Source organism: Hyperoodon ampullatus (assembly GCF_949752795.1).
Source record: "Hyperoodon ampullatus genome assembly, chromosome: 7".
Taxonomy (NCBI): domain Eukaryota; kingdom Metazoa; phylum Chordata; class Mammalia; order Artiodactyla; family Ziphiidae; genus Hyperoodon; species Hyperoodon ampullatus.
In genome coordinates this window covers 16,778,393-16,804,970 of record NC_136920.1, presented here as the reverse complement: position 1 = coordinate 16,804,970, position 26,578 = coordinate 16,778,393, and the positions used below count along the sequence as shown (strand labels likewise).

Genomic DNA, 26,578 nt, shown 5'->3' with positions numbered 1-26,578 from the left:
AGGTGGTAACAGAAGAAAGAGAAGGTAAGATGAGAACAGAACATTTTAAACTAACCCAGAACTCCACTGTGAAGGACAAGTCACGAGGCAAGATACAGCTCAAAGGCATGAGCCCCACGTTTCACCACTGCGAAGAGCTAACAGCCTTCCAAACATGCGTGGAGAGAGGGCTATGCAATCTGCACTGACTCCCAGAGCTCCACGGGATTACCGAGGCTTTTCAGCAGCACTAAGTCCCAGCAGCCTTGGCACTGTGTGTTGAAACTGCTTCCCTGAATAGACCCCGGTGCTGGAAAAATAATCATTTCTACAGGGGAACATATTTCCCTACAGGTGTCTGCCTGGCTAAAGGAGTGGAGACTCTCCCTTCACTGCTGTGCCCACGTCCATCTTCCCCCAGCGAGGACTTAAGGCAGAAGGACACATCTGAGAGTCACAGAGCAGCTGGGCCCTTCTCCCACCACCCCTGCTCCGTTTGCCACAGCACAGCTGTTTGAGGGCATCCCTGCATTCCTTTCACATTTACATCTTCCTCAGACAAATGAGCCTCCCATTGAGTGTTCCTTCTGCTTCCCAGTGCACAACTGGCCAGTGTGTTTAAGGATTGTATCAGGAAGGCCAACTGGTACAAAGGGTGTTCCCACCTTCTTGGTCCTCTCTGGCAAAGATATTTCTCAAACACTTCATAAAGCTCCACTGCAAGATGGCTCCTGGGGAACTATTCATTCAGCTCACGAAAGAGGAAGGTGGAAGGGAGGCAGGAGCTCTTAAGATCCCAGACCTGACCAGGCTATGTCAAGATGAAGGGGAAAAAAAAAAGGAAGATGACTGACAGGCTGTCCTATTCCAGTACTGCCGGCAAAAAAGACGGGGAAAGAAAAATGTTTAACCACCCTTCCCTCTTATTCTGCATGTTTTGAGAATATCAAAATATATAGGAGTCAAAGCAAGAGCCAAATGTCCAATTTGGTACAAGCCAGGAAAGCTCAGTTTCAAGATGGAAAGGAACACAATGCATGGCTAGAAAGGTCAGGAGCAGCAGGTCAGAGAATGTAAAACCCAGCAGGAAGATTGGGGAGCTTGACCTTGGAGCCCGGGGCTGACGCTGCTCCTTTAGCTCACCCCCGTACCCCAGCCAACCGCTCAAAGAGACTAGCAGAGCAAGGAATCACCTCTCAACCCCCACGTTAATTTGACAGGCAACTTCCAAAGGAGCCTTACTGGGGGTAGAGAGAGACTGAGAACGTTTAGGGGCAAGGGAGTAGGACCTCAGAGAAGCAGTGTGGTTAAGGGTACTGAGAGAATCTGTCTCCTAGGGAAATCCGAGTATCGTCTTTGTTGTTCATCTCTGTATCTACTCTGCTTAAGAGAAAAAACACGAACCCTCCTGCCTCCCTGATGTTATGAAGACAGTCCACATGAAGCACTTCCACAGTCACTGTTCACGCAAACGGGAAATTAAAAAGTTGCCTAAAGAGCAGCGGCCATCTTCTCCCAGCCTGGCCTGGGGCCCAATGGGCTGTCTCTTCCCAGAGGCTTCAGGGAATCAGCAATGCAACTACCAGAGGTGGGAGTGCCCTGGGCATTTTAACCCTCTGTCCCTCTCCCCATCCTACTTCTCATAAATAATAACTTAGGGGTTTGAAGCAAGAATGTCAAACCACTATTGCTCAGACAGTGGCCAACCTGGAAGCACGCACAGCTCGGGAGGAGGGGTAAGAAAGCAAGTTGAATATATACTTACTCAAAGTCCTCAAATTCCAAGTCGGTTCCCTCTACTGATGGACCCTGGTTGTCTGAGGAAGAGGAGGAGGTGGAAGAACGGAGGCGGTTCTGTTGGTAGCGCATAGAACGCTGGCGGATACTGTCTCTCCGTGAGAGATACTGGATCATCCTCTGGGCATAGTATGCAGCAGGAGATAATCTGAGAGAAACAGAGATGAACAAACACAAACTAGCACTAATGTGGGGAATACTGTGAAAGACAGTAAATCCAGCTCTCCCATCACATCTCCCTGCTGAGGCGAACTCTGGAGATGTGAAAAATAAACGGCATTTAACTCACCAGGAGGCTTGTACTGCACAATATGCTTATCAGACTACCACCAGTGTTTCTGTTCTGAGATAAGGCAAACAGGCTGTTTAATCAGTCATCATCTGATCAACAGCTGCCCCTTCCAAGAGTTTAACACTGGACCTTTCTTTTAGTTTCTTAAGGGACCTCTTTTAACTTCTCAGGGTGTGCCCTTTATATAGATGCGCAGATTTTCCTTAATCATCCATATTCAAAATATAAGAAATGAAAGGGACCACAGCTTCTTTCATTTTATAGATGAGAAAACAGGCCAAGAGATGGTGAACCCGAGATGACTAAAGAAGGCATCTTCAGGCATCACCTTCACCAGGACTCCTTTCTTCTCCAACAAATACTTGTAGCTCCAGATTTGTCCTAGCTCCTTAAAACTACCTCTTTGAACCTCTTATCCCTCCTTTACAGATTATCCAGATATTTTAACACAGAGAAAATATTCAGGATAGAGACTGAGAGTAAAATATACTCGGGAGAACAGAAAATCTAAAAGAAAAAAACAGATTTTTTCTATTTCTTACGACAGAGCATCAGAGGCTACGTGGGCACTGAGCAACACAGAAGACAACAGTCACTCTTCTTCTCCCTTACAATGGCTGTTCTCAGTAATTAGTCTTAAAAGACTTAATTTACTTTAAATTAGTAAAAGGTCTATATTCTTCCAGCTATGGTTCACTGTCTTCATACTCCATGAAAATGTCTAGTGTCCTATACAATTTGCACATTCCCTTCTTTCTCGAGTTTTTCCTCCATCTTTCACAACGCATATAATTTGAGGCTGTGAACTGAAAAAGTGAGAGAAGAACAGTAAAAGAAAAATGTTTTATATATAATATTAAGGGGATTACTAAGAAATTTCAAGACTTAAAACCTGCCCAAGACCTAAAACCTGCCAACTCTGATTCAACAATTCCACTAGTAATTTTATCCTACAGAAACACACCAGGATACGAAGAGATATATATATATTGCTGGCACTAGTGAAAAACTGGGAAACACCCCAAATGTCCACCAACAGATTAAATAAATTATATCTATACAAAGAAACATTATATAACAATTGAAAAGAATATCCCTATATATGCACAATGAAAGCCCTCTAAAATAAAATTTTAAGTGGGGGAAAAATTAAAGAATGGTATGTATATACTAATATGTACATAAAAATATTTATTTCTGTAACTAGAACAAAAAAATGAAACACATCAATCCTGGTAAGGATTCCTAGGGACCTTAACTTCTATAATGTTTGAATATAGAAGGAAAAAAAAAGCATGTAACTTTTTTTTTTAATGGAAATCTGGAAAAACTGATTGAGAATGGAAATGGAAATACTTACATCCAAATGGTAGGAAAAGTATTTACAAACATCTTCCTGCCTGACCTTTCATTACCCCTGGACAAAGTAAGCCTCTAAGTAAATCCTCAGTAAATCTACTCACTCATACCAAAGGAGATCATGCAGTCAACTGCTACACAAAACAGGGCTGCCTCTGAAATGCCTCTCATCAGAGGTGGTGTCCTTCTGGCCAACCATCAAACAGAATTTCCAAGCAGGCCAGGTGACAATCTTTGGAACTCAAAAGTCTGTGTTATGGAACAATATGCTGCATTTGGCACCTCTGAATCCAAATTATCTTTATACAGTAGGTGGGCATGGGATGTACAGAGGCCTTGGCCAAGGTCATCAGAGCATAAGATTTAAAGTTTCAACTTGTGGAACTTTCACTGTCTCTTTGGGCACCTGTTCCCATGCATTTGGCAAGGATGAATCAAGAACCCTAAATTTTCAACAGACAGAAGCCAATACTGTTGAGTTGTTCCTATAGCTACCAAATATACAGAAAACTTCCAGTAGAAATCAATCATTGTTGGTTAAATTCTCAAGTCAGTCAGAGTAGAAAAGAATGTTAAAAAAAAGTTTTAAGAGGAGAATGAAGATTCTTTTTTTAGAAAAGATTCTGAAAAGTGACCATAAATACACTCATTACTGAGTTGATAGCCTACCTTAACTAATGGAAAAATTATATTATGGTGATAGAGGTAGAAATAATGTTGATGCTGACAATAATAAATAAAGATTGTCCTTTTATGTAGGGGTAAAAATTCAGTACTACGTAACCTCAATTGTTTAATTTCACCATTGGACAGGAATTCCCTAAGCTACAAAACTGTGCATCAATGGTAAAGAAAAATGGATTCACAATTATTAAGTACAAGTACATCACAGCCTCATCTTTTTAGGTATCCAGAGGGAAGCTAAGGATCTGAATGCTGACATGTCTCATAAAGGCTTTGACCTATACAGATTATGCAGGGTGAAATCTAAGAGGAAAAAGAAATTAAACAACCAGTAATGAGGTAACAATCATCCTCCTACTGAAGAGTGGATAATTATCAAACTCTAAAAGTGTTCCAAGTGAATATTTTAAATAACTCCTCAAGTTTTCTTCAAGGAAGAATACTTCCCCCTCCAAAAAACCCTCTTTTGTGTTTAAAGGGAAAATGTAAAAATAACACCACCACAAAGTCTGGCCTTTCTGTGATAAAGAGATCTGAGTAGGAATAAATAACAAATTTATTACATGAAAGGAGGACAAATAATGGTCTTTAAGAGTCACCGTTAAACTTTGTCAGGTTAAAAATTCTGGGGATGAGATTCCCATTACTGTCCTAAAAGAAACTGTTTCACAGCAAGAAGTTCTCTCAGGGTTTCAAAGAATTTGATTCATGCAAAATATTTCCTTCTCTTATTTAGGGCTTATTACTTTCAAATATGACTAGAGACTAACATAAACTTCCTTGTTTCAGTCATCATCTAAGTTGCCTACCCGTTTTAAAGTCATCAATCCCCATGTTCCCTGATCTGCCATTTCTGGGGTACGAAAAAGGAAGTAAGAGGATAACAGGGAATCTTTTCACTAGTATCTCAGAAAGAATGCTCAGTATCATGACATAACTGTAGTAACAACAAAATCACTCAATAACCTTGGAAACAACTTGATCTAAAGGTTTTTTCAGACTTTAAATTCTTAATCTACAGCAAAGCTCATTTAGCCTTTTCTTTTTTTTTTTTTTTTTTTTTTTTTTTGCGGTACACGGGCCTCTCACTGTTGTGGCCTCTCCCGTTGCGGAGCACAGACTCCGGACGCGCAGGCTCAGCGGCCATGGCTCACGGGCCCAGCCGCTCCGCGGCATGCGGGATCTTCCCGGACCGGGGCACGAACCCGTGTCCCCTGCCTCGGCAGGCGGACTCTCAACCACTGCGCCACCAGGGAAGCCCTCATTTAGCCTTTTCTGACCTACACTGTTAACTTCAACCCCACCATTATAAATTACCCTCTTCTTTTGGCAAAGCCTCACAATGTGCGGTCTGCTGTTGCTAGAGAATGTGCAGGTTATCCCCCTTTCGGATCATTAACAGAATTATTAAGTCCTGCTGTGACAACCCCAAAGGGCTGCTCACTATAAATAAATGTTATATATCAACTCAACACCCCATCCTCGGTCCTGAGTTACCAGTATAAGGTAAAGGTGGGCCTTAAACTCATCTGAATTCTTTTTTTCTTTTTATCTCTTCAAGAACTTTTAAATGTCTTCTAATGGGGGTAAGGCAAGCACTTTAATAATATGGCAACTTGTTTTATTCAGTTACCCTTTTGTCAGTCATTTCTTCCGTCATATAGTCTCCAAAACTTCAACATCTGAATGAACTTGATTTCTGCCTTTTGATGTTCTAAATTCTCTCTCAAATGAGAGAGAATTATTTGCTTTTAATTTGTAAGTGACTTCCCTATTAATAAAAACTTTTGTTTCCCTTTTGGCTGTCCATCTGAATGGCAACAGCCTCTCTGATGAGCAGAAAAGAAATATCCTGTGACTCTGCCAATGACCTCCTCAGGTCCCTCCTCTAGTGTCCCACTTACAAAAATGAGCCCCAAAGGACAAGGGCTCAGTCATAACCCTCTGTCACCAGAGGTTCTGTTCACTTACCTGTAATACTTCCCAATCACCTGAACCACCTGTCTCAAAACTGTAACTGAAGAGTAAAAGAGCACCAGGACCAGAGAGGCACAGAATGGGGCTTCCAACAGCTTGGCAACCCCAAGGGCAGTCCCTCCCCCCCACCTAGTGCCATTTCTCACTTCGGCCTTACCTCGCTGGGTCTGGGTAAATTGGGTGCTCTCTGGATCCTGCTCCATCATAACGGGATAATGAAATGAGGGAAGACTCCAGCAGCCTCCTAGCAGAGATTAAAAAAATGGCAATAATCCCTGTCAATTACCAACTCAGAGGTCATTCATAAGGAAAAATGGGGGGAGAGATAAATAACATCCCCCTTTGCAGCTAGCTAACACCTCTTATCTGGGATCACACCCTTCCTATAAGCACTTAGAGGCATAAGTAAATGAAGAGCTCCAGAGCTCCCACACTGGATATGGCCACTGTATCATGTTGAATACTGCTCTTCTGTGAGAAATGAACAAGTGCTTTAGAGACATGATCTTATTTCTATTCGCAGTACCTCCAGTAGACAAATAGGAGGTTGGGATCAACATGGGACAGGAAAATGAGGCATACGTAGAGACTATCATGTAGTGCCAACATTTACCTTGGTGTTCAGTTCCTGCATGTCATCCTAATCCACAGCCCCTCATCTTCTACGCATTCTGCTCTGCCCACACCCTTTCTGTGAGTCCTCCTACGGCTCTCTGAACAACTGATAAAAATCTATAATTATATAATCTAGCCCAACTGTCAATTCAATGATCATATGTCTTACACACGTATTTTCTTGAGCACTTTTTTAGTGCCAGGCAAATACTAAGCACTTCACATGTAGTTCTTTATTTAAACCTCACCACAGCCTAGAAAGGTAAGCATTACTATACATACATGAGATCAATGGGCCTAGAAGTTAAGTGTATTGCACTGCAGCACACAGCTACCAAGTGATAGCACCAGGACTCCAGTGAAGGCCTGTCAACTCCAAAATGCTTCAGACCACTATGTACATGTATCCACTGTGAGTCCCAACTAGAATGGGTCCAGTAACACTGGCTCTTCCTATTTATTTAAGGGAAGCCAAAAATCTGGACTTTTGCATGAAATCTCCTGTTACATTTTAGCTAAAACATTTTTTTCCTTTTCGTACAGGAAGGGCTAGTTAAAACACATCTGACAAACATGGCTCGTGGCCCCCCAGTTTGCCATGTCTGCCACACTGCTTCCCAACTCAAATGTGCCTTGGCAGCCAATCAAGCTCCTGCCATAGAAGACGTTTCAAAGGAAGTGGACTCAGAAAGAAATGCATATTGTTCCTCTCCAGCAGCATTATGCCTGGCTCTACCAGGAGCAGGTCTCCAGCTCCCTGCTGGACTCTTCTTTAAAGCAGATCTGCAGGATAAGGACAGCAGCTACCAATCTTTTCCAATTGAGTTAATTCAATTCACTGTTATTAAAACCAGCTGGCTTTAGGTATAGTCATGTGCAGTCACTTTATCCCAGCGACTGGCTCACTGAAGCATTTTCCCTAACAGCCTGGGAAAGAGATACAGCAGAGGCCCTGTCAACCTGGCTTGCTACCTTTCCCACCCAGGAAAATAACTGTTACATGATGTTTTGGATCTAGACAAGGCTTCTAATCCCCACACTTAGGACAAGTTAAACAGTCCTACCACTGAAGGGAGTGAATACAATGAAACCAATGAGGAAGAGAAGAAAGCAATAAAACACTTCTCTCTGGTTGAAAATCTGAATCTTCAATGATACCACTGTTTACAGCAGCAGCAATGCTGTGTTTCATCAACTCTAAGACACGCTTCCCCCCCACGTTTTAATGTGTCTGAAATTAGTATACATTTTATAATTGTGTGACGCAGTTTAAGTGGCAGGATTTTCTTCTTTCATAGGAGCACGTAAAATAATGGCATGTCTTTGAATCTTGAAATATGGACTATTTGTGAGAGGAAGGGATAGTGAGAGGTACACAGACTGGAGAAAGAAGAAAAGCAAAATTTTGAGAAGAGTATCAGGTTAGGCCATCATATATTCACTACTAATAAATTTGTCCTATAGGAATTAGGCAGGAGCTGAAGAACAGAAGCAAGATCTGGGAGCAGCTGACTGCCCTGGAACACCCAGAAGCTTGTTCTATCCCAAAGGGTTCTGGAACGAGTCTTGAATTTCATTGAGCCCTGTCGTGTTACCCTCTAAATGGCTGCTTAATAAGCAGAGGCCCTTTGACAAGAGGCATCCTCCAGAGTGACCAACATATATCCTTCTCAAGTACTTCTGCCTGAAAAATGACCCTGCCAAATTAAGAGGCCAATATTACCCACTACTCTGCCAAGGCAGTGATGGTACTCAAAGAAATGAGATGACTTTTTAGAGATGCTGTGAAGGAGATTCTTGAACCAGAAGAGCTTGGTTTAGACAATTTCAATTTTAATGATTCCATTTTATAATCCCGCAAACTCTACTTCCCATCCTAAATTCTTACCTTAATTAGGAAGGAGTCTTAAAACAGAGTTATACCAAAATGTTAAGTTTTGTCTCTGGGGAGTCCCTGATGAGGTTCTTCTGGAACATATATATATCCCCTGTACCTACTTACTAGAATGTGTTGGCACCATTTGCTCCTCAGGCAATACAGTGGACTAGCAAGTCATACACATATGGCATCTTAACTGCTAATACACAAAATCAGGAGATCCAGTTACTGTGAATAGCACCCCCATACACGTATCATTGATGAAACATTAAGTTCTCTACAGTTACAACACAAACACTATCTGAGGGATTAAAAAACACTTCTCTAATTGGTGTTGAATAAAGAAAGAACGAGTAAATATCACCACCACTCCTAGGAAACTCAAAGAAAGATCTTTCTCTCTCACAGTTAGCTTCCTGCAAAGAGCCATAGATGGGGAAATGACACAAGAAAAAGGAATGGAATGGCAGCTGAGTGCTTTCTGCTCTGGCCACCACAAATTTCACTTGACAATGATCAATCAAGTAGTTGAGTAATATGAAGTCAGGTAGGATTTAGGATAGGCTCAGACAAGCTTGTTCAAGCTTGAAGCTACCATTTCATTCTGACCTGTTATTTAGAATGTTTTAAAGAGTCATTGAAGCTCTGACAGAGAAAAAAAAACCTGTCTTCACAAGTCTGCCAGGTTTATTCTCTAAACCAGTGGTGTTCAAGTGAGGTACATCAGGGGTTCTGCTCTTTTGATCCACTGGAGAACAGGAAAATATTATAACTTTTGATTTAAAATGTATAACCATAATGTCACACACACACACACGCACACACAAGTTGCTCAAAAGCCTTTTACTAACAGAGATTTTTTTTTTAAGTCTAAAGGCCACTGTTCTATCAAACTACATACTACTTTAAGAAAATTCAGTAATCACAAATATATAAAATACAAAAACTATAAATAAAGGCATAACTATATTCACATACAGGTAGAGCAAAAGAGAGAAAATGATACAGCAAATGTGGTAAAATGTTAATATTTATGGAATGTGGGTGAAGAGTATATGGGAATTCCTTGCACTATTTTTGCAACTTTTCTGCAAGTCTGAAATTATTTCAAAATTTAAAACATCCAATATACAAAATCTAAAAGTAAACCACTGAAAACTAAAGAGAAAACTACTCATTTTCAAAAGAACTACTCATTTCTTAAAAAGAGTTTCTTCAAATAGCAAGTTGCCTCTAAAAAGCAGGTTTGACAAACTACAGGCACTGGGCCAGCTGCCTGTTTTTATAAATAAAGTTTTATCCAAACACAGCCACAACCACCCATTTAAATATTGTCTATGGGGACTTCCCTGGTGGCAAAGTGGTTAAGAACCCGCCTGCCAAGGCAGGGGACACAGGTTCGATCCCTGGTCCGGGAAGATCCCACATGCCATGGAGCAACTAAGCCCGTGCACCACAAGTACTGACCCCACGTGCCTTAGAGCCCACACATTGCAACTACTGAGCCCACATGCTGCAACTACTAAAGTCGGCATGCTCTAGGGCTCACATGACGCAACTACTGAGCCTGCCTGCTCCAACTACTGAAGCCACGTGCCTAGAGCCTGTGTTCTGCAACAGAGAAGCCACCGCAATGAGAACCCGGCGCACCACAACGAAGAGTAGCCCCCGCTCACCACAACTAAAGAAAGCCTGTGTGTGGCAACAAAGACCCAACGTGGCCAAAAATAAATTTAAAAAAATTTTTTTAATTAAAAAAAAAGAAAAATATTGTTTGTGGCTGCTTTGGAGCTAGGAAGGCAGAGCTGAGTAGTCCTAATAGGGAAAGGACTAAAATATTTACTACCTGGCCCATTACAGAAAAAAATCTGCCCACCCGTGCTCTAAAATATTTGCTTACATAAAATCCCTTGAAAGATAAGGTGGAGTCACTAAGGAATGTAACAGAAAAACTTGAAATTAAAGTATTACACACTAGAATAAGTTATCAAAAATTAATATTAAGCGCTACTAAAATATAAGTCAATAGGAACACAATTCAAGCTGTAAAATTCCTAATATTTTAAATGAATACAACTATTTCTTCCTTCCCTAATTAATACTCTGAATATGTACAACGGTTCCCTAGATCAGCTGTATCCTTTGATGACTAGGAAAACAATAAAAAATAGTAGTAGAAGAAAGCTCTGGAAAAGAACAAAGTTGTCAGGGCAGATGAGATGGGTTACCCAAAAGAAAAGAACCTTTGGGGAATTCCCTGGTGGTCCAGTGGTTAGGACTCCGTGCTCCCACTGCAGGGGGCATGAGTTCCATCCCTGGTCAGGAACTAAGACCCCCACAAGCTGCACAGCGCAGCTGGAAAAAAAAAAAAAAAAAAGTAAAGCATCTTTGTTTCAAACTCAATGGGTATCGGGGTGGAGAAGCAGAAAGTTTGGGTACCAGTCTAGACAAATAAACAAGCCAGTGACAACTCTTCCTTAATAAACAACTATATCCTAAAGATATTCTTTTAACTAACTGTCAGATCACAGAGAAAATCAACAAACTAAAGCCAACAAACATGTACAGACCTTCTCCAATCACTGGAAACAATCAATTGCTAAAACTCTGTGACCTATATATACTGATAAGGGAAGTTGCTCTTAGAAGCTAAGATGCTGGTGCCCCGTGCCTGAAGAGTAATTTCCCAGTCTGGCTCTGATGTCTGGGTGACATCTGCTAGTTCAGTTCAGGGAAGCCAAACCCAAAGGAATAACTCCCTTCCACCTAGGAAATAAAATCCAAATTCCTCAGCTTGACATCCAAAGCCTTGCAGCCAAATTTCTCATTCCTTCTGAACATACTCATTGCTCTGGTGCAATCGTTTTCAAACTTTTTGGTCTCAGAGTTCCTTTAACACTCTTAAAAAGTATTGATGGGGCTTCCCTGGTGGCACAGTGGTTAAGAATCCACCTGCCAATGCAGGGGACAGGGGTTCGAGCCCTGGCCCGGGAATATCCCACATGCTGCGCAGCAACTAGGCCCGTGCGCCACAACTACTGAACCTGCACTCTAGAGCCCAAGAGCCACAACTACTGAGCCCATGCGCCTAGATCCCGTGCTCCACAACCACAACAAGAGAAGCCACGACAATGAGAAGCCCACGCACCACAACGAAGAGTAGCCCCTGCTCACTGCAACTAGAGAAAGCCTGTGAGCAGCAATGAAGACCCAATGCAGCCAAAAATAAATAAATTAAATAAATTTAAAAAAAATTATTGATGACCCCAAAGAGTTTTGGTTTATATGGGTTTTATCTATCAATATGTACTATATTTGAAATTAAAACTGAGAAAAATTTAATACACAAGCACACATTCCATTGGCCATCAGAGTGATAACCTCATTACACATCATGTAGTGTCTAGAAAACTCCACTGAACACTCATGCAAGAGAGTGAAAAAGACAAAGAACATCTCAGTATCATAAAATAGTTTTGACTTCAGGGATCCCAGGCCACACTTTGAGAACTATTGCTCTAGCTAAACTAAACACACCCTCATTGCTTCACCTCTGTCTTTAGCTTGGCCATTTCTTCTTTCTGGAAAGTTCTTCCCCATCTCTGTCTGTAAAACTCCTTCAAAGCTCAAATACCTAACTCCTCTAGCCAGAAGTTCACCCTTTCTTCCCCCACACCCTGTAGCATGTGAATCCTCTCTTAAAAGGCCTTCTCCCAAGTCACCTGTACTGCAGTTCCCTGTAAATATGTCTTCTTCTCTCTGCTACTGGACTACAAGGTACATGAAAGCAAGTACTGGGTCCAAGTCATCTTTTTATCCCCATTAAAACTCACATCCTAATTAACACACAATAGGAGACCAATAAATATCTAAGTGAATAAATCAGCAGGCCTAAGTAGACTTGGAAAAATAAGCAAGAAGACATATCTGATTGCCCCTCACTGACCCTGTGACTTTCAGACAAGGTTTCTGGATGTCCAAAAACTCACACTGAAATTCCTGAAGGAACTAGTTTTTCAGAAACTGCTTACATCACTCTTCATCCCTTCAGTCACTTAAGCCCTTCAGGTTTAAGTGCTGACATAGTTGTCCTGATAAATGCAGTGCAGCCTGGTCCCTAGGAGGCTTGTTAAGTCATAAAGTCAGAGGCTGGCTACTTGCCTGGGAAGCTACCACTGATGCTCCTGGACAGCTTATTGCCGAAAGAGACCTCACAGGGGAAAGAGGGCAATGTTTTCAGGGGAATGAAGAGGTGGGAGGCCAAAGAAACTTGGATACAATATTGCCTTCATTTCTGCATCTTGCTCGGCAAGCCCCAGATCTCTGCCTTGGCGCATGCCAGGGCTGGGAGATGACAAGCCCTTATTCTTTGTAAAAAATAATTGTGTGTTCTGAAACGACACTTCTATTATGATTTCCAAATTGACATCTCTGCTTTAAAGCGGAGGCATCCAAGCCTCCCCATTTCACACACTGGCAATTATCGCTTAAGTTATCCAATGACAGGCACTCATCTGATCCCTGTAGGGCCCCCTAGTTCTAGGGGTGCACTTGCAGCACATGATGCAGTTGCCAGCAGAGACTGGCAGGCAATTCCTGCCCCTGCTGTGAGGCAGACCAAGGCAAGGTGGCACTGCTAAAAGGCTAATCTCAGGAAAAAAAACAGACATGCTACAGAAAGAGCTCACAGCGCCTGTTGTGTGGATCAGCCTTATTTTACCATCATCCAGCATAAACAATTCACAGGGCTTAAAGTAAAGCCTTTTACCAGAAAAACATCTTTACAAAACATTAACATATCCCTCAATGTCTCTGTGCAGCAAGCAATTGATGGCAAAATATCAGAGCACAACATAATCACAGACACCAAGAGGGAAGAAGGTGGAAACAATTCATACGGGGTGTGCAATTGTGTATCTAGCTATACGAAAGTCTTGCCTGAAAAGTCAGCCAGACCCCTCTTAGAACAGCGGACCCTCTGCTGACCATTAGGTACTTGGTTATTTTTGTTTATTTTTTAATTTTTATTTTATATTGGAGCATAGTTGATAGGTTATTTTTAATACAATTGTAAAATGATTGGTTGGCGCTATGCTTAGCTCCTGTATATCCTCAACATATCACACTATATCCTCAACATATCACACTATAGTTATATGAAACTTCCATTTATAATAAAAACTCACTTTTGTCAGCATCTGAACTCAAAGGTCCAAGGTGATCTACATGGACATGTTTACTGTCTCCAATTCTTTCTCTCTGGGAGACTTGGGAGGTCTGCCCACAGACCACAGACATTTTTAAACTAGGAATTTAGATCAGAGGCTTTTCACCAAAGGATGAGTAGGATCACATCAATAACAAGTTCCAGAGCTAGTTCTGATATTCACATGCACACATACCAACAAGCAGCAGTCATGACATGCAAGTTTGGACTTTAATCAAGAGGCAGTTACTAGAGTCTGTCATACAGAGTGAAGTAAGTCAGAAAGAGAAAAACAAATACCGTATGCTAACACATATATATGGAATCTAAAAAAAAATGGTTTTGAAGAACCTAGGGGCAGAACAAGAATAAAGACACAGATGTACAGAATGGACTTGAGGACATGGGGAGGGGGAAGGGTAAACTGGGACGAGGTGAGAGAGTGGCACTGACATATATACCCTACCAAATGTAAAATAGGTAGCTAGTGGGAAGCAGCCGCACAGCACAGGGAGATCAGCTCGGTGCTTTGTGACCACCTAGAGGGGTGGGATAAGGAGGGTGGGAGGGAGATGCACGAGGGAGGGGATATGGGGATATATGTATACATATAGCTGATTCACTTTGTTATAAAGCAGCAACTAACACAGCAATGTAAAGCAATTACACTCCAATAAAGATGTTAAAAATAAAAAAAAATTTTTTAAGAGGCAGTGAATCATAATTGACTGGTTTCCCCCCAAATCAAGAAGAGATTTACAGAATTCAATAATCCTGAATTCTCAGCTAATTTTTTAAATTTTTATTTTATTTATTTTTGGCTGCATTGGTTCTTAGCTGTGGCACGCAGGATCTTCAGTGAGGCGTGCGGGATCTTTCGTTGCAACGCACGGGCTCTTCTTGCGGCGCATGGCTTCTCTCTAGTACCATATGGGTTTTCTCTTCTCTAGTTGTGGTGTGCAAGCTCCAGGGCTCATGGGCTCTGTAGTTGTGGTGTATGGGTTCCAGAGCACGTGGGCTCTGTAGTTTGCCGCACGCAGGTTCTCTAGTTGAGGTGCGCGAGCCCAGTAGTTGCAGCGCCCAGACTTAGTTGCCCTGTGGCTTGTGGGATCTTAGCTCCCTGACCAGGGATCAAACCCGCGTCCCCTGTTTTGTAAGGCGGATTCTTTACCACTGGACCACCAGGGAAGTCCCCCTCAGCTAGTTTTATTCAGAATAATAGACAATTCCAAAAAAGTCTATCTCTAGACCTACTAATACTACAAAGGATATATGATATAATCATTTACTGTTTCAATAACAGCAAACCTTGCACATTTCTTCTCAGATGATTTTTCACATTCACATTCCTGACCTGAAATTTTAAAAACCCTCAACGAGGGCCATTCGTTCTACCGACCCTGGTATACTGCAAACAGCATATTCTATAATATGAAGTAAAACCTTAGGGCCAACATCAGGAAGGCAAAGAGGAGTTAGTAAATGAAGCCTAACAAGAGAATGAGGAAAAAGGAATGCACAGTGGGCTGGGGCATTTATTAACCAGAGGCAAAGAGGCAGCCTTCCTGGCTGTCTGTTCAAGCAATTAGGTTTCTGGAGTCTATAGAAATAGAAAAGAGGGCAGAGACTCCCAGCTGAGCCCCCAAACAATCCACTGTCAGCCCTTGCGCTAACCCAAAGCTCAGAGTACAATCACTTTTCTTATATCCTGGGCTCACTCTGAATTGCTTCTCTTAGTGACATTTGATTTTCACTGATTCACCTCTGGGGGTATACTACTTGCCCTTCCACCCTGATCCCGACCTCAGGAACCTTCTTGATTCCCTTTGGACTCAGCATTTGACTCCACTGGAATAATTTCTCTACCATTTCCCTCTGTCTAGACAACACGAAATTGTCATAAATGACACCTAAAGTACAATTAGGAGAAAACCTGCAATTTCTACTCTCCTCCCCCGTTTCCCAAAAGAACTGCACATGCATGTCAATCAGTACTACCATGAAGATTAACTCTGTGGAGCCTGGAAGCCATTTAATTTCTAGCTTGCTAAATATTATGCATCCCCCCCCAACTCCACTATAATTAAAAGATCTAAACTGCCTTCTTTTCTCTAGCACTAATGGTTATAATCTCAGAGATCTGAATGCCTGCTGAATCAATACCTGGGTAGAAAGTCCTTACACTTTATCCAGCTGCATTTTATTTAGCGGAATCAGACAAAAGCAAAAAGACAAGGCAAAGGAGAAGAGAGGCAATGAGAGAAAGGCATGACTCAAGAGCATCAGAACCAGGCAGTACGATTATAACTATTATAAAAATAAGATAGTTTGAAGCCACTGTCAGTTCCTTGTGAAATGTAATATCAAAAAACAGCAAGGTCGGGGACAGAAAATCATGAAATAACTTATCAATGGTTTTCAATGGGAGGGGGTTCCCCCCAGGAGACCTATGTCTGGATACATTTTGGTAGTTGCAACTGGGTGGGGGGAGTACACTGGCATCTAGTGGGTAAAGGCCAGGGATGCTGCTAAACATCGTATGATGCATAGGACAGCTCCCCCCTCCTCCACCGCAATAAAGAATTATCCAGCCTGAAACGTTAATAGTGCTGCTTTTGAGAAACCCTCTGACACATTTTAACAGTCTGAGATTAATGAAGGGAAACTGAATAACTAATATATGAGGCAAGTCCGTGCTTTAGCTTCAGAAACAAATAGCAGTTTAACTCATCATCTTGTGTCACTTATTAGCTGTGTGACCTTGGGCAAGTTCATTAACCTCAGTGTCCAAATTTAATGGGAAATGCCTATTTCACAAGGTTGTTACGATTAAGTAAGAACATAAGTATAGTAGCCAGTACAGTCTAATAAACAATGATTATTTTTTTCTTCCCTCGATTACAATTCCCAAAGTACCTGCAGGGAACACCTAGCCACCCAAGTCACTATGCCTACAAAGGTGGTTTCCTAGAAAAACATGTGTTGAAGAAGGACTGGTACTATAAAGGCAGAGACATGGGTATCTCAGCCCTAAGAATCACATAAGCCTCACCCAAATAAACCAACAAGAGCAGTTAGTCAACCATCCACCAATCTGGCTATTGGCCCATCCAACCACTGATTCAAACCACAAATAATTATTGAGTGTCTATTATTGGGTATATATTAGTACATAAAATAGATATGGTCCCTGCAGTAGCTAGTATCTGAAGATGGACTCCAAAGAATCATACTTCTTGGTATTCTTGCCCTTGTGTGGTCTCCTCCCACACTGAATCTAGACCAGCCTGTTAATTGCTTTAATCAAGAAAACGTGGTGCTTCCCTGGTGGCGCAGTGGTTGAGAGTCCGCCTGCCGATGCAGGGTACGTGGGTTCGTGCCCTGGTCCAGGAAGATCCCACAGGCCGCGGAGTGGCTGGGCCCGTGAGCCATGGCTGCTGAGCCTGTGCATCCGGAGCCTGTGCTCCACAACGGGAGAGGCCACAACAGTGAGAGGCCTGCGTACCGCAAAAAAAAAAAAAAGAAAGAAAAAAGAAAAGAAAATGTGGTGAAAAATTAAAAAAAAAAAAAGTGGTGAGTTCTGGGATTAAGCCTTTTTGAGAACTGACAGCTTCCAGTTCCTCTCTCTTGGAACTGTCACTTTTGGAAGCGCTAAGCCACTACATAAAAAGTCTGGTTACTCTACTGGAGAGGCCACATGGAGAGAGGAGCACTTAATAGGCCTAGTTGCTCCAAATGAGCCTCCAGATGACTCCAGAGAGACCCCAAGCAAGACCAGCAGAATTCCTCATCTGAGCCCAGTCTACCCAAAGAACAATGAAAGATAATAAAATTGTTATTTTAAGTCACTAGTTTTGTTTTTTGGTTGGTTATGCATCAGTAGATGGAATGAAATAGTTCCTGATCTTCTAGAACTTTCAAGTTAGTTACAACAGCAGCATTAAAAGTTAGTTTACAAGGGAAACTCGGCTACCAAAACAAAACACCAAACAAGACATTTGGAAAGGGACCTTAAACAATGAAACTCAGTGCAAACTTGCTCACTGTCCAAAGCATGAGGTCTTGGTACTGGTCAAAAGGGTGACAGTCAATTTAGAAATTTCTACTCTTTTCTACCTGTCTCAATCAGGCTCTCCTTCTTTTTGAAACACACTTCTGACCTGGACAGCTCCCTCTCAATATTGAAGGTGACCCTAGAATTGGGGAAACTAAGGCTATCTGTACTCCCTCTCTTATCAAGAGGCAAATAGTTTCTTTTGCACAGATCATTATAATAGAGTGCAGGAAAAATGAAGATAATATCCCATTCCCTTGCTATGGGCCAAACTACTTTCTGTAGTATTGCACTTTCTAAAATAGAATCTCATTGCGTCTGCTGCAAGTGACTAATGGGAGTAACTGGCACCAGCCCTATCACAATAGCCGTTCCTTACCCTTTCCTTTATACAGCACCTCACATTTTTATGTACTTGGTTTACTACAATTTTACATGGTGAGATTTCATAGATAGACCATGAAGACTGAAGTCCAAAAAAAAAAAAAGATACTAACAGATACAAAAGAAAATGACCTGTAGGGAATGTGTCATGGCAAAAGGAGTTTTTGTTTGCTTTTTTGTTTTTTTTCTGTTTGTTTTTTGAGCAGAGTAATAATGGAGAAAGAGAGAAAAGAGCTGGCATTTCTTGAGCGTCTAAACATGTAAAAGCAACTGATGCTTAACTCATTTAACCTGCATAACAACGATTTTATAACCAAAGTTCAGAGAGGATATTTAATCTGCCCAGGGTCACACAATAGGGCCAGAATTTGAATCCAAAGTTGCTCAAATCCAAATCCTTCTATTAGAATACATTACAAGAAAAGAGGGGGAACCTAAGGAGACTATGAGAGTTAAAGTAACACTGCATCACACATGGGACAGGAGCAAAAGGAAAAATAAAGGTGATGGATGATGCAAAGGAATTTTAGTACATTACAGAGATTTAGGGAGGAGGTGGTGGTTGCGATGTTAAGAGTTCCTGGGTGGCCTAAAACAGTATTCTCTAACTTAGTGCATATCAAAATCATCTGCAGAGCTTGTTAAAAACACAGACTGCACACCTCCCACCCCAAGTTTCTGATTCAGTAGGTCTGGAATGAGCCCAGAAACTCGCATTTCTAACATCAGCAGGAGATGCTGATGTTCCTGGTCTGAAGACCACACTTTGAGAACCACTGGCCAAAGATCACACGACAAACACATTCTGATGTATCTACACCTCTCGCTCTCCCGCTGTCTCTCTCTCTCTCACATACACCTTACCCCGTCCAAAATAGTACCATCTAACACAGCTGCCAAATTTAGTTGCTCTAGGAATGACTATAAATTCAGCAACTCTTTGTAAATGAACTATACTTCAATTAAAAAAAAAATTGGGGGCTTCCCTGGTGGTGCAGTGGTTAAGAATCTGCCTGCCAATGCAGGGGACATGGGTTTGAGCCCTGGTCCGGGAAGATCCCACATGCCACGGAGCAACTAAGCCCGTGTGCCACAACTACTGAGCCTGAGCTCTAGAGCCTGCGAGCCACCACTACTGAGCCCACGTGCCACAACTACTGAAGCCCGCGTGCCTAGAGCCCGTGCTCAGCAACAAGAGAAGCCACTGCAATGAGAAGCCCACGCACCGCAACAAAGAGCAGCTCCCACTCGCCGCAACTAGAGAAAGCCCGCGCGCAGCAACAAAGACCCAACACAGCCAAAAATAAATAAAATAAATAAATTTTAAAAATTAAATTAAATTAAAAAAATTTTTTTAAATTCAGTAACTCTGTTAGGATAACCATTACAGCAATGGTCCTTTGCCTTCAAGGAGCTAACAGAAAATGACCAGCCCAGCTTCTGCCTCAATTTTGAGAACTCAAAAGAGACGAGCATAAAAAGGAATCAGAAAAGCATGCAGAAAAGAAAGAGTGCTAGACTTCTGGGAAAACACTAGACTAAAGTTAAAAAAAAAAAAAAGAGTTCTTTCTTGTCTTAGTTTTAAAAGGGTTACATCTGCTAAAAAGAAAATTAAGAAAACTATCCTACTTACAACAGTGTCGAAAAGAATAAAATACTTGGGAATAAATTTAACCAAAGAGGTGGAAGGTTTGTACACTGAAAACTATAAAACACTGCTGAAAAAAATTAACAACACAAATAAAAAGAAAGACATCCCATGTTCATGGATTGGAAAACTTAACATTGTTAAAATGTCCATAATACCCAAAGCAATCTACAGATTCAATGCAATCCCCATCAAAATCCCAATGGCATTTTTTTTCCTTTTTTTTTTTTTTTTTTTTTTTGCAGAAAGAGAAAAAAAAATCCCAAAATTCATATGGAATCTCAGAAAGAGCTCTGAATAGCCAAACAATCTTGTGAAAGAGGAACCAAGCTGGAGGCCTAACTTGTCCTGGTTTCAAAACATATTACAAAGTTATAGCAATTAAAACAGTATGGTACTGGCATAAGGACAAACATATAGACCAATGGAACAGAATAGAGAGCCCAGATATAAACCCTTGTGTGTATGGGCAAATGATATTTGACAAGGGTGCCAAGACTACACAATGAGGGCAGGACAGTCTTTCCAACAAATGGTACTGGGAAAACTGGCTATCTACATGCAAAAGAATGAAGATTGTCCATTATCTTATGCCACAGATAAAAATTAACTCAAAATGGATTAAAAATATAAACACATGACCTGAAATTATAAAACTCACAGAAGAAAATATAGGGAAAAAGTTTTATAACACTGGAATAGGCAATGATTTCTTAGATACTACACAAAAAAAACCCACAGGTAACAAAAACAAAAACAGACAACTGGGACTGCGTCAAACTTTTAAAACTTAAGCAAAGGAAACAACAGAATAAAAAGGCAATCCACAGAATAGGACAAAATGTTTGTAAGCTATTTATCAGATAAAGGGTTAATATCCAGAATACATAAAGAACTCCTATAATTTAATAATAACAACAACCAAAAACCCAATTAAAACATGGGCAAAGGACTTGAATAGACAGGTATCCAAAGAATATATACAAATGGCCAACAAACATATGAAAAGATGCTCAACATCACTTATCATCAGGGAAATGCAAATAAACCACAATGACATATCATCTCATGCATGCTAAGATGCCAATCTCCAAAAACAAAAAACAAAAAAAAATCCAAACAGAAAATAACAATGTTGGCAAGGATGTGGAGAAATTGGAACCCTTGTGCACTGTTGGTTGAACTGTAAAATGGTGCAGCTGCTATGACAAGCAGCATAAAAGTTCCTCAACAAATTAAAAATATAACTACTGTATGATCCAGCCATTGAAAACAGAATCTTAAAGAGATATGTGAACACCCATGTTCATTACAGAATTATTCACGTAGCCAGGATGTGGAAGCAACCTAAAGGTCCATCCACAGATGAATGGATAAAGAAAATGTGGTATATATACACAACTGAATATTATTCAGCATTTAAAAAGGAGAAAATCCTGTCATATGCTACAACATGGATGAACCTTGAGGACATTACGCTAAGTGAAATAAGCCAATCACCAAAAGACAAATACTGCATGATTCCACTTATATGAGGATCTAAAGCAATCAAACTCACAGAAAAAGAAAACTGAATCATGGTTGCCAGGGGATGGCGGTAGGGGGAAATGAGAATTGTTCAATGAGCATTTCACTCTTGCAGGGAGAAAAAGTTCTAGAGATCTGCTGTACAACTATGTGCACAGACTTAACAACACTGTATATTTAAAATTTAAGAGGGTAAATTTATGTTTTTTTATCACAGTAAGAAAAAAGACCCCCAAAATAGGTTACATTTGCCACCAGAACAAAGAAAGGAAAGGATAAAAGCCACCTTGCTGAGGTGAAGTGATCCAAGGAGACAGCAGGGAGATAGAGGAAAATTGAGAAATGTATATGAACATGTGTAGGGGAGGAAAAGAGGCAAAAAGATTCAAACTCATACTCTCTGATGCAGCAAAGGAAAAGAGCACAATGTTAACAAGCTGCAATTCTCCTTCTATGACAAGGTCATACTTTCAGCCTTTGATTCCTTTATTATTACAAGTTTCTACTCTTGCTCTAACTTCATTTTAATTTTCTGGTGGGTGACATCCAAATCAATCGGCCTTTTCACTGAAACCTACCCCTCTGTCCAAGGCACTCCGCTCACAGGGAGAGATGGGTGCAAACATTCTTGTCCAAGATTTCACATAGTTCATCATGAAAGGGAGGTTACTTTCATACTGCATAACCTGACATGACAGAGGTCTGCTCACTGAATGGTGCCCCAGCCAGCAAATAAGCTTGGCACCCCCACCTTCCCTCTTTGGAAACAAAGGAGGAGTTTATTAATTGTTGCTATTAAAAAGTCAGGCAGCTTTTCAGGTGAGGGGGCTGTCAGCAAGTCAGCCTACTGCCAGCAGGGGAGCCCTTTATGCGTGAATTAGGCAGGATGGGTGGGGTAGAGGAGAGAGTACTGCCATGTCCAGTGCCTCCCCCTGGTGGAGACAAGGGGTAGGGAACTTAAGAAGACCTTCTTGAGCTAATGAATGCAATGGTAACCAACACGTAATTGGAATTAAGCAGGAAACGTAAATGGATGAAGTCAGCCCAGTGCAGACTAAGGCACAAAGAAAGTCCACACCTTGACTAAAGGGGCAACAACTACTCAACTCCTGCTGACTGTTATTATGTGGGAATGTAAGCCAGATCTAATTTTTTTTTTCAAGAGAATCCAGAAATCTGGATTTATGTAGAAAAAACTGAAATTTTTAGTGACATCGTGAGGGCCAAACAAATGCACCTGAAGGTTATTTTGCAATCTCTGGGCTAATATAACAGGCCCACCTGCTAAAGCCAAATGTGCTCATGTGAACACATTGTCAGGAGTGCTTCCAAGAAGGAGCAGATGACGTACTGGATCCTCCTCCTCCCCATAAATATATAAGAAATCCTAGAGGAGGAGGAGAAGCTACCTGCACAGCTCTAATGGGCTGGGACCGATTACAATAAGCAAAATATATTATGCAAACAGAACCCCATACACCTGGTGTTATTGTCTTAGCAAAACCTCCAACACATCCTTTAGAGCACTACTCTGAACAGACAACAGTAGAGAAGGGGATCTGAAGGGGGGAAAATGAGTACATGGGAAATTGCTCCAAATATATTTACAGTACACATAGATCCCACTGTAGTCCCTGTGGCACTCCAACACTCTGAGCTGACAGAAGCGATTACATATTTTCAAGTTCTCAGTGTGTATACAAAGCACACAGCCTGCTCTACACCATTCAGCCCCAGACAGAGGGATGATGGGGGATAATTTAGATCAGCCCAACAGGTGTTAATTTGACCTGCAGTGGGGGAAGGGCTACCTGTCAAGCATAATGCCTGGAGGACCTGGAGGCTCACACCCTCCTTAACACCAGGGCAAGCCTCCTCACTTGCAAACAATTCCCAAGACAGATATATAGCAAGGTTAAAAAACCTTGCTTCAGGGCAGAAAGCAGAGGAAACAAGAAACTCTTCATGCACTTAAGCCTGCTCTTAACCGTCAAAGAATCTTACAAGAGCCAATACTCAGGACATCTACTCCAAAGTACAGAGAGAGACAAGTGCAGGGGTCCCCTCCCTACCTCTTCCAGGGCCCTCCTTATCATAATGCCTTTTATTACTATAGCACCCAACTCTCTTCCATTCCAAGTCATATTCACACAAAGCAGGGATTGGCAAACCATGGTCTGTAGGCCAAATCTGGCCTACTGCCTGTTTTTGTATAGCCCATGTGCTAAGAATGGTTTTTATATTTTTAAATAGCTGAAAAACATCAAAAGAAGAATATTTCATGACACGTGAAAATTATATAAAAATCACATTTGTGTCCGTAAGTAAAGTTTATTGGCACGGAGCCATGCTTATTCACTTACCTATTGTCTATGGCTACTTTCGTGCTACAATGGCAAAGTTCAGTATTTGCAACAGAGACCATACGGCCTACGCAAAGCCTAAAATATTTACAAACTTGCCCTTCACAGAAAAAGTCCTAGTCACTGAAACAGAGGATACAACCAGGGATCACACTCAGAATTCAGAGGCTCAAATACAGAGTGACTTAGTTGGGCAGATGAGCAGGGAAGGGGAAAAAGATGAACAGCAATGGTACCCTCTCTTCTACTCTACCCTCACCCTCATATTGCCAAAGAGAGAAGTGGGTTTTCTAACTATCCCCGAAAACAAATAACTTAAATATCTAAATGTTACTGCCTTATGATGGGGCAAGAAATATCTGGACTCTCTCAATCATTTAACAAGGCCAGGAGGACTAGGTGGCCCAAAGCCAGTAAGTAAGTGAATGTCAAAGATGGAACCACGTCTCCCTCATACAAGGCTACTGGAGAAGAAAAGTACATGAACACCTCCAGGTGGCATATGTTAGAAGTCCTTCTCAACCTTGATGATCAGATTCCTGAAAAACCCGGTGGTAGGATTTACAACTAAGAAATGTCAGACCTTACGGGAGGGGAAAAAACACAGGATTAGGAGTCCTAATCTATTAAATTATGAATATCTATGAAATTATGCTCACTAAAATAGAAAATATCATTTTATTCATTTTAAATTAGTAATAATGAATACAATTAATTTTTACCATTAACAATGTTCATACTCTTCAGCCCCAGCAATTGTAGTTCTGAAAATTCATCCTCCTCTAGAGACACCTGCACAAGTATGCAAAGATGCTACAGCACTGTTTCTGCACGCAAAAACCAGAAACAATACAGATTCTATCAACAGAGGACTTGTTTAATTATGGTGCATCCAATTGTTGGAATGCAACGCCATTGTTAAAAAGAATGTAGCAGATCTATACACATCAACATGGAAAAATGTCCATGACATATTAAGTGACATATGTAAACGGTGGAAGAGTAGATTTAGTATGATCCCATTTTTATAAATAAAAAAAGTGCTTTCATTTGCAGAGAAAAAATTCTGAAGTTAACACACAAATTGCTAACAGCGGTTAGCACTGCAGAGGACATTCACTATAGATAGATAAATCACACATTTCTATGTTTGAATTTTTACAAATGAATTTGTATTTGTTTTGTAAGCAGACAAAACAGGCATCTCAAAATTCCATTTATGATACCTTGCTGAGTACAAATTTTTCAGGCTCTCCCTTCCTCACAGTTTTAATAACATGCTGTCATGCTTGGGGGATGGGGGTGGCTTTGTTGCAGATAATATGCCTGCCAAGAGGCTTTATTTCTTTATTTATTTGGCAACTGTTCATCCAAACATTTAAGGCCCTTCTAATTCTGACACAATCATTGACTCCCGCCTTCTGGTTTTCACCACATAATCAAGACACCAATTAATCTAAAAGTGTGTGATGTTGGCCTAACTTTAATTTATCCTATTTAGCAGAGCCTCTTCAGTCTATTGTCAATCAGCAGCCACATGATCCTTTTAAAATATAAGATCATGCTACTCCACTTCCCAAGGCTTCCCAAATCACTCAGAGTAAGATGTAAAATCCCTTAAATATCTTAGAAGGCCTGCATAATCTAGTCCCCATTACCTCTCTAACTTCATCTTCTATCACTCCATCCTTCACTGTGCTCCAATCCAATCAGGGATTTTGCATTTGCCCTTCTCTGCCTAGAATGCCCTTGCCCCCAATGTATACAGAGTTTACTCCCTTACTTGCTTGAAGGAAGGAAGAGGTGTCTGCTCCAATGTCACTGTACCAGACTTCCTCTGATGACCCTATTTAGCACTACAAACTTCCACCCCAGAAACACCTATATTTTCAAATATTTTTCTCCATAGAAATTAACACCATCTGGCATACTAGATATTTTATTTATATGTTTATTTTCTTTCTCTCATTAGAATAAGAGACTTCTTGCTGGTACTTAAATAGTATATGGTACACAGTAGGTACTTAGTAAATATTTGTCAACCTTATGAATGAATGAATCGATCAATCAGAGTAATTATTTCACCAGCCCAATTCCCAGGGTTATAACAAGAGCCACGTTCCCTCATAGGAGCTTCCTGCTTTAAGGCCTGGGTTTATCTTCCCCCTCGGCTTCCCTTACTCTTAAAACTAAGCTGCTTAATTCCGCCATCAGCTTTGTCTCCTTTCTGATTTCTCAATACCTGGTTCTCTCTTTTCCCAGAAGGAACTAGTCATGATTTGCCCATCCACATATTAAATTCCCTTGGTTAAGGATTCTTCCCTATTCTTTGTCCTCAAATCCCAAACTTCTGAGTAAAAGCTCAAAAGTTAGGAAGGGCTTATTTTAATTTGAATATCAAAAGACAACGAGTCCACCAGTTTTGGGGGGGCATAATTAGAGGTAAAGCAAAACTCGTTCTTAATATAAGGATCCTGCCCCCTGGGGTGGGGGGAACAAACTAAAATCATTTCAAATCTAAAAGAGATTCATTCTAGGGCTTCCCTGGTGGTGCAGTGGTTAAGAATCTGCCTGTAGGGCTTCCCTGGTGGCGCAGTGGTTGAGAGTCCGCCTGCCGATGCAGGGGACACAGGTTCGTGCCCCAGTCCAGGAAGATCCCACATGCCGCAGAGTGGCTAGGCCCGTGAGCCATGGCCGCTGAGCCTGCGCATCCAGAGCCTGTGCTCCGCAACGGGAGAGGCCACAACAGTGAGAGGCCCGTGTACCCCAAAAGGAAAAAAAAAAAAGAATCTGCCTGTCAATGCAGGGGACATG

General features: G+C 41.3%; 1 protein-coding gene across 5 annotated transcripts in view; it reads right to left on the bottom strand.

Moving 5' to 3' along the window:
• AMBRA1 (autophagy and beclin 1 regulator 1) overlaps positions 1-26,578 on the bottom strand; it is a gene marked incomplete at its 5' end in the record, with an annotated part of 147,650 nt that overhangs the window by 108,718 nt on the left and 12,354 nt on the right. For 2 of the 5 annotated variants that reach the window (XM_079707870.1, XM_079707872.1), the window contains 2 exons: positions 1,745-1,924; positions 6,246-6,332. The exons of 1 other annotated variant lie outside the window; for it this stretch is intronic. In XM_079707870.1, coding sequence (XP_079563996.1) covers positions 1,745-1,924; positions 6,246-6,332 — 267 coding nt within the window. The remainder of the gene's footprint in view (positions 1-1,744; positions 1,925-6,245; positions 6,333-26,578) is intronic. 2 more of the 5 variants (XM_079707871.1, XM_079707873.1) reach the window with 2 other exon arrangements.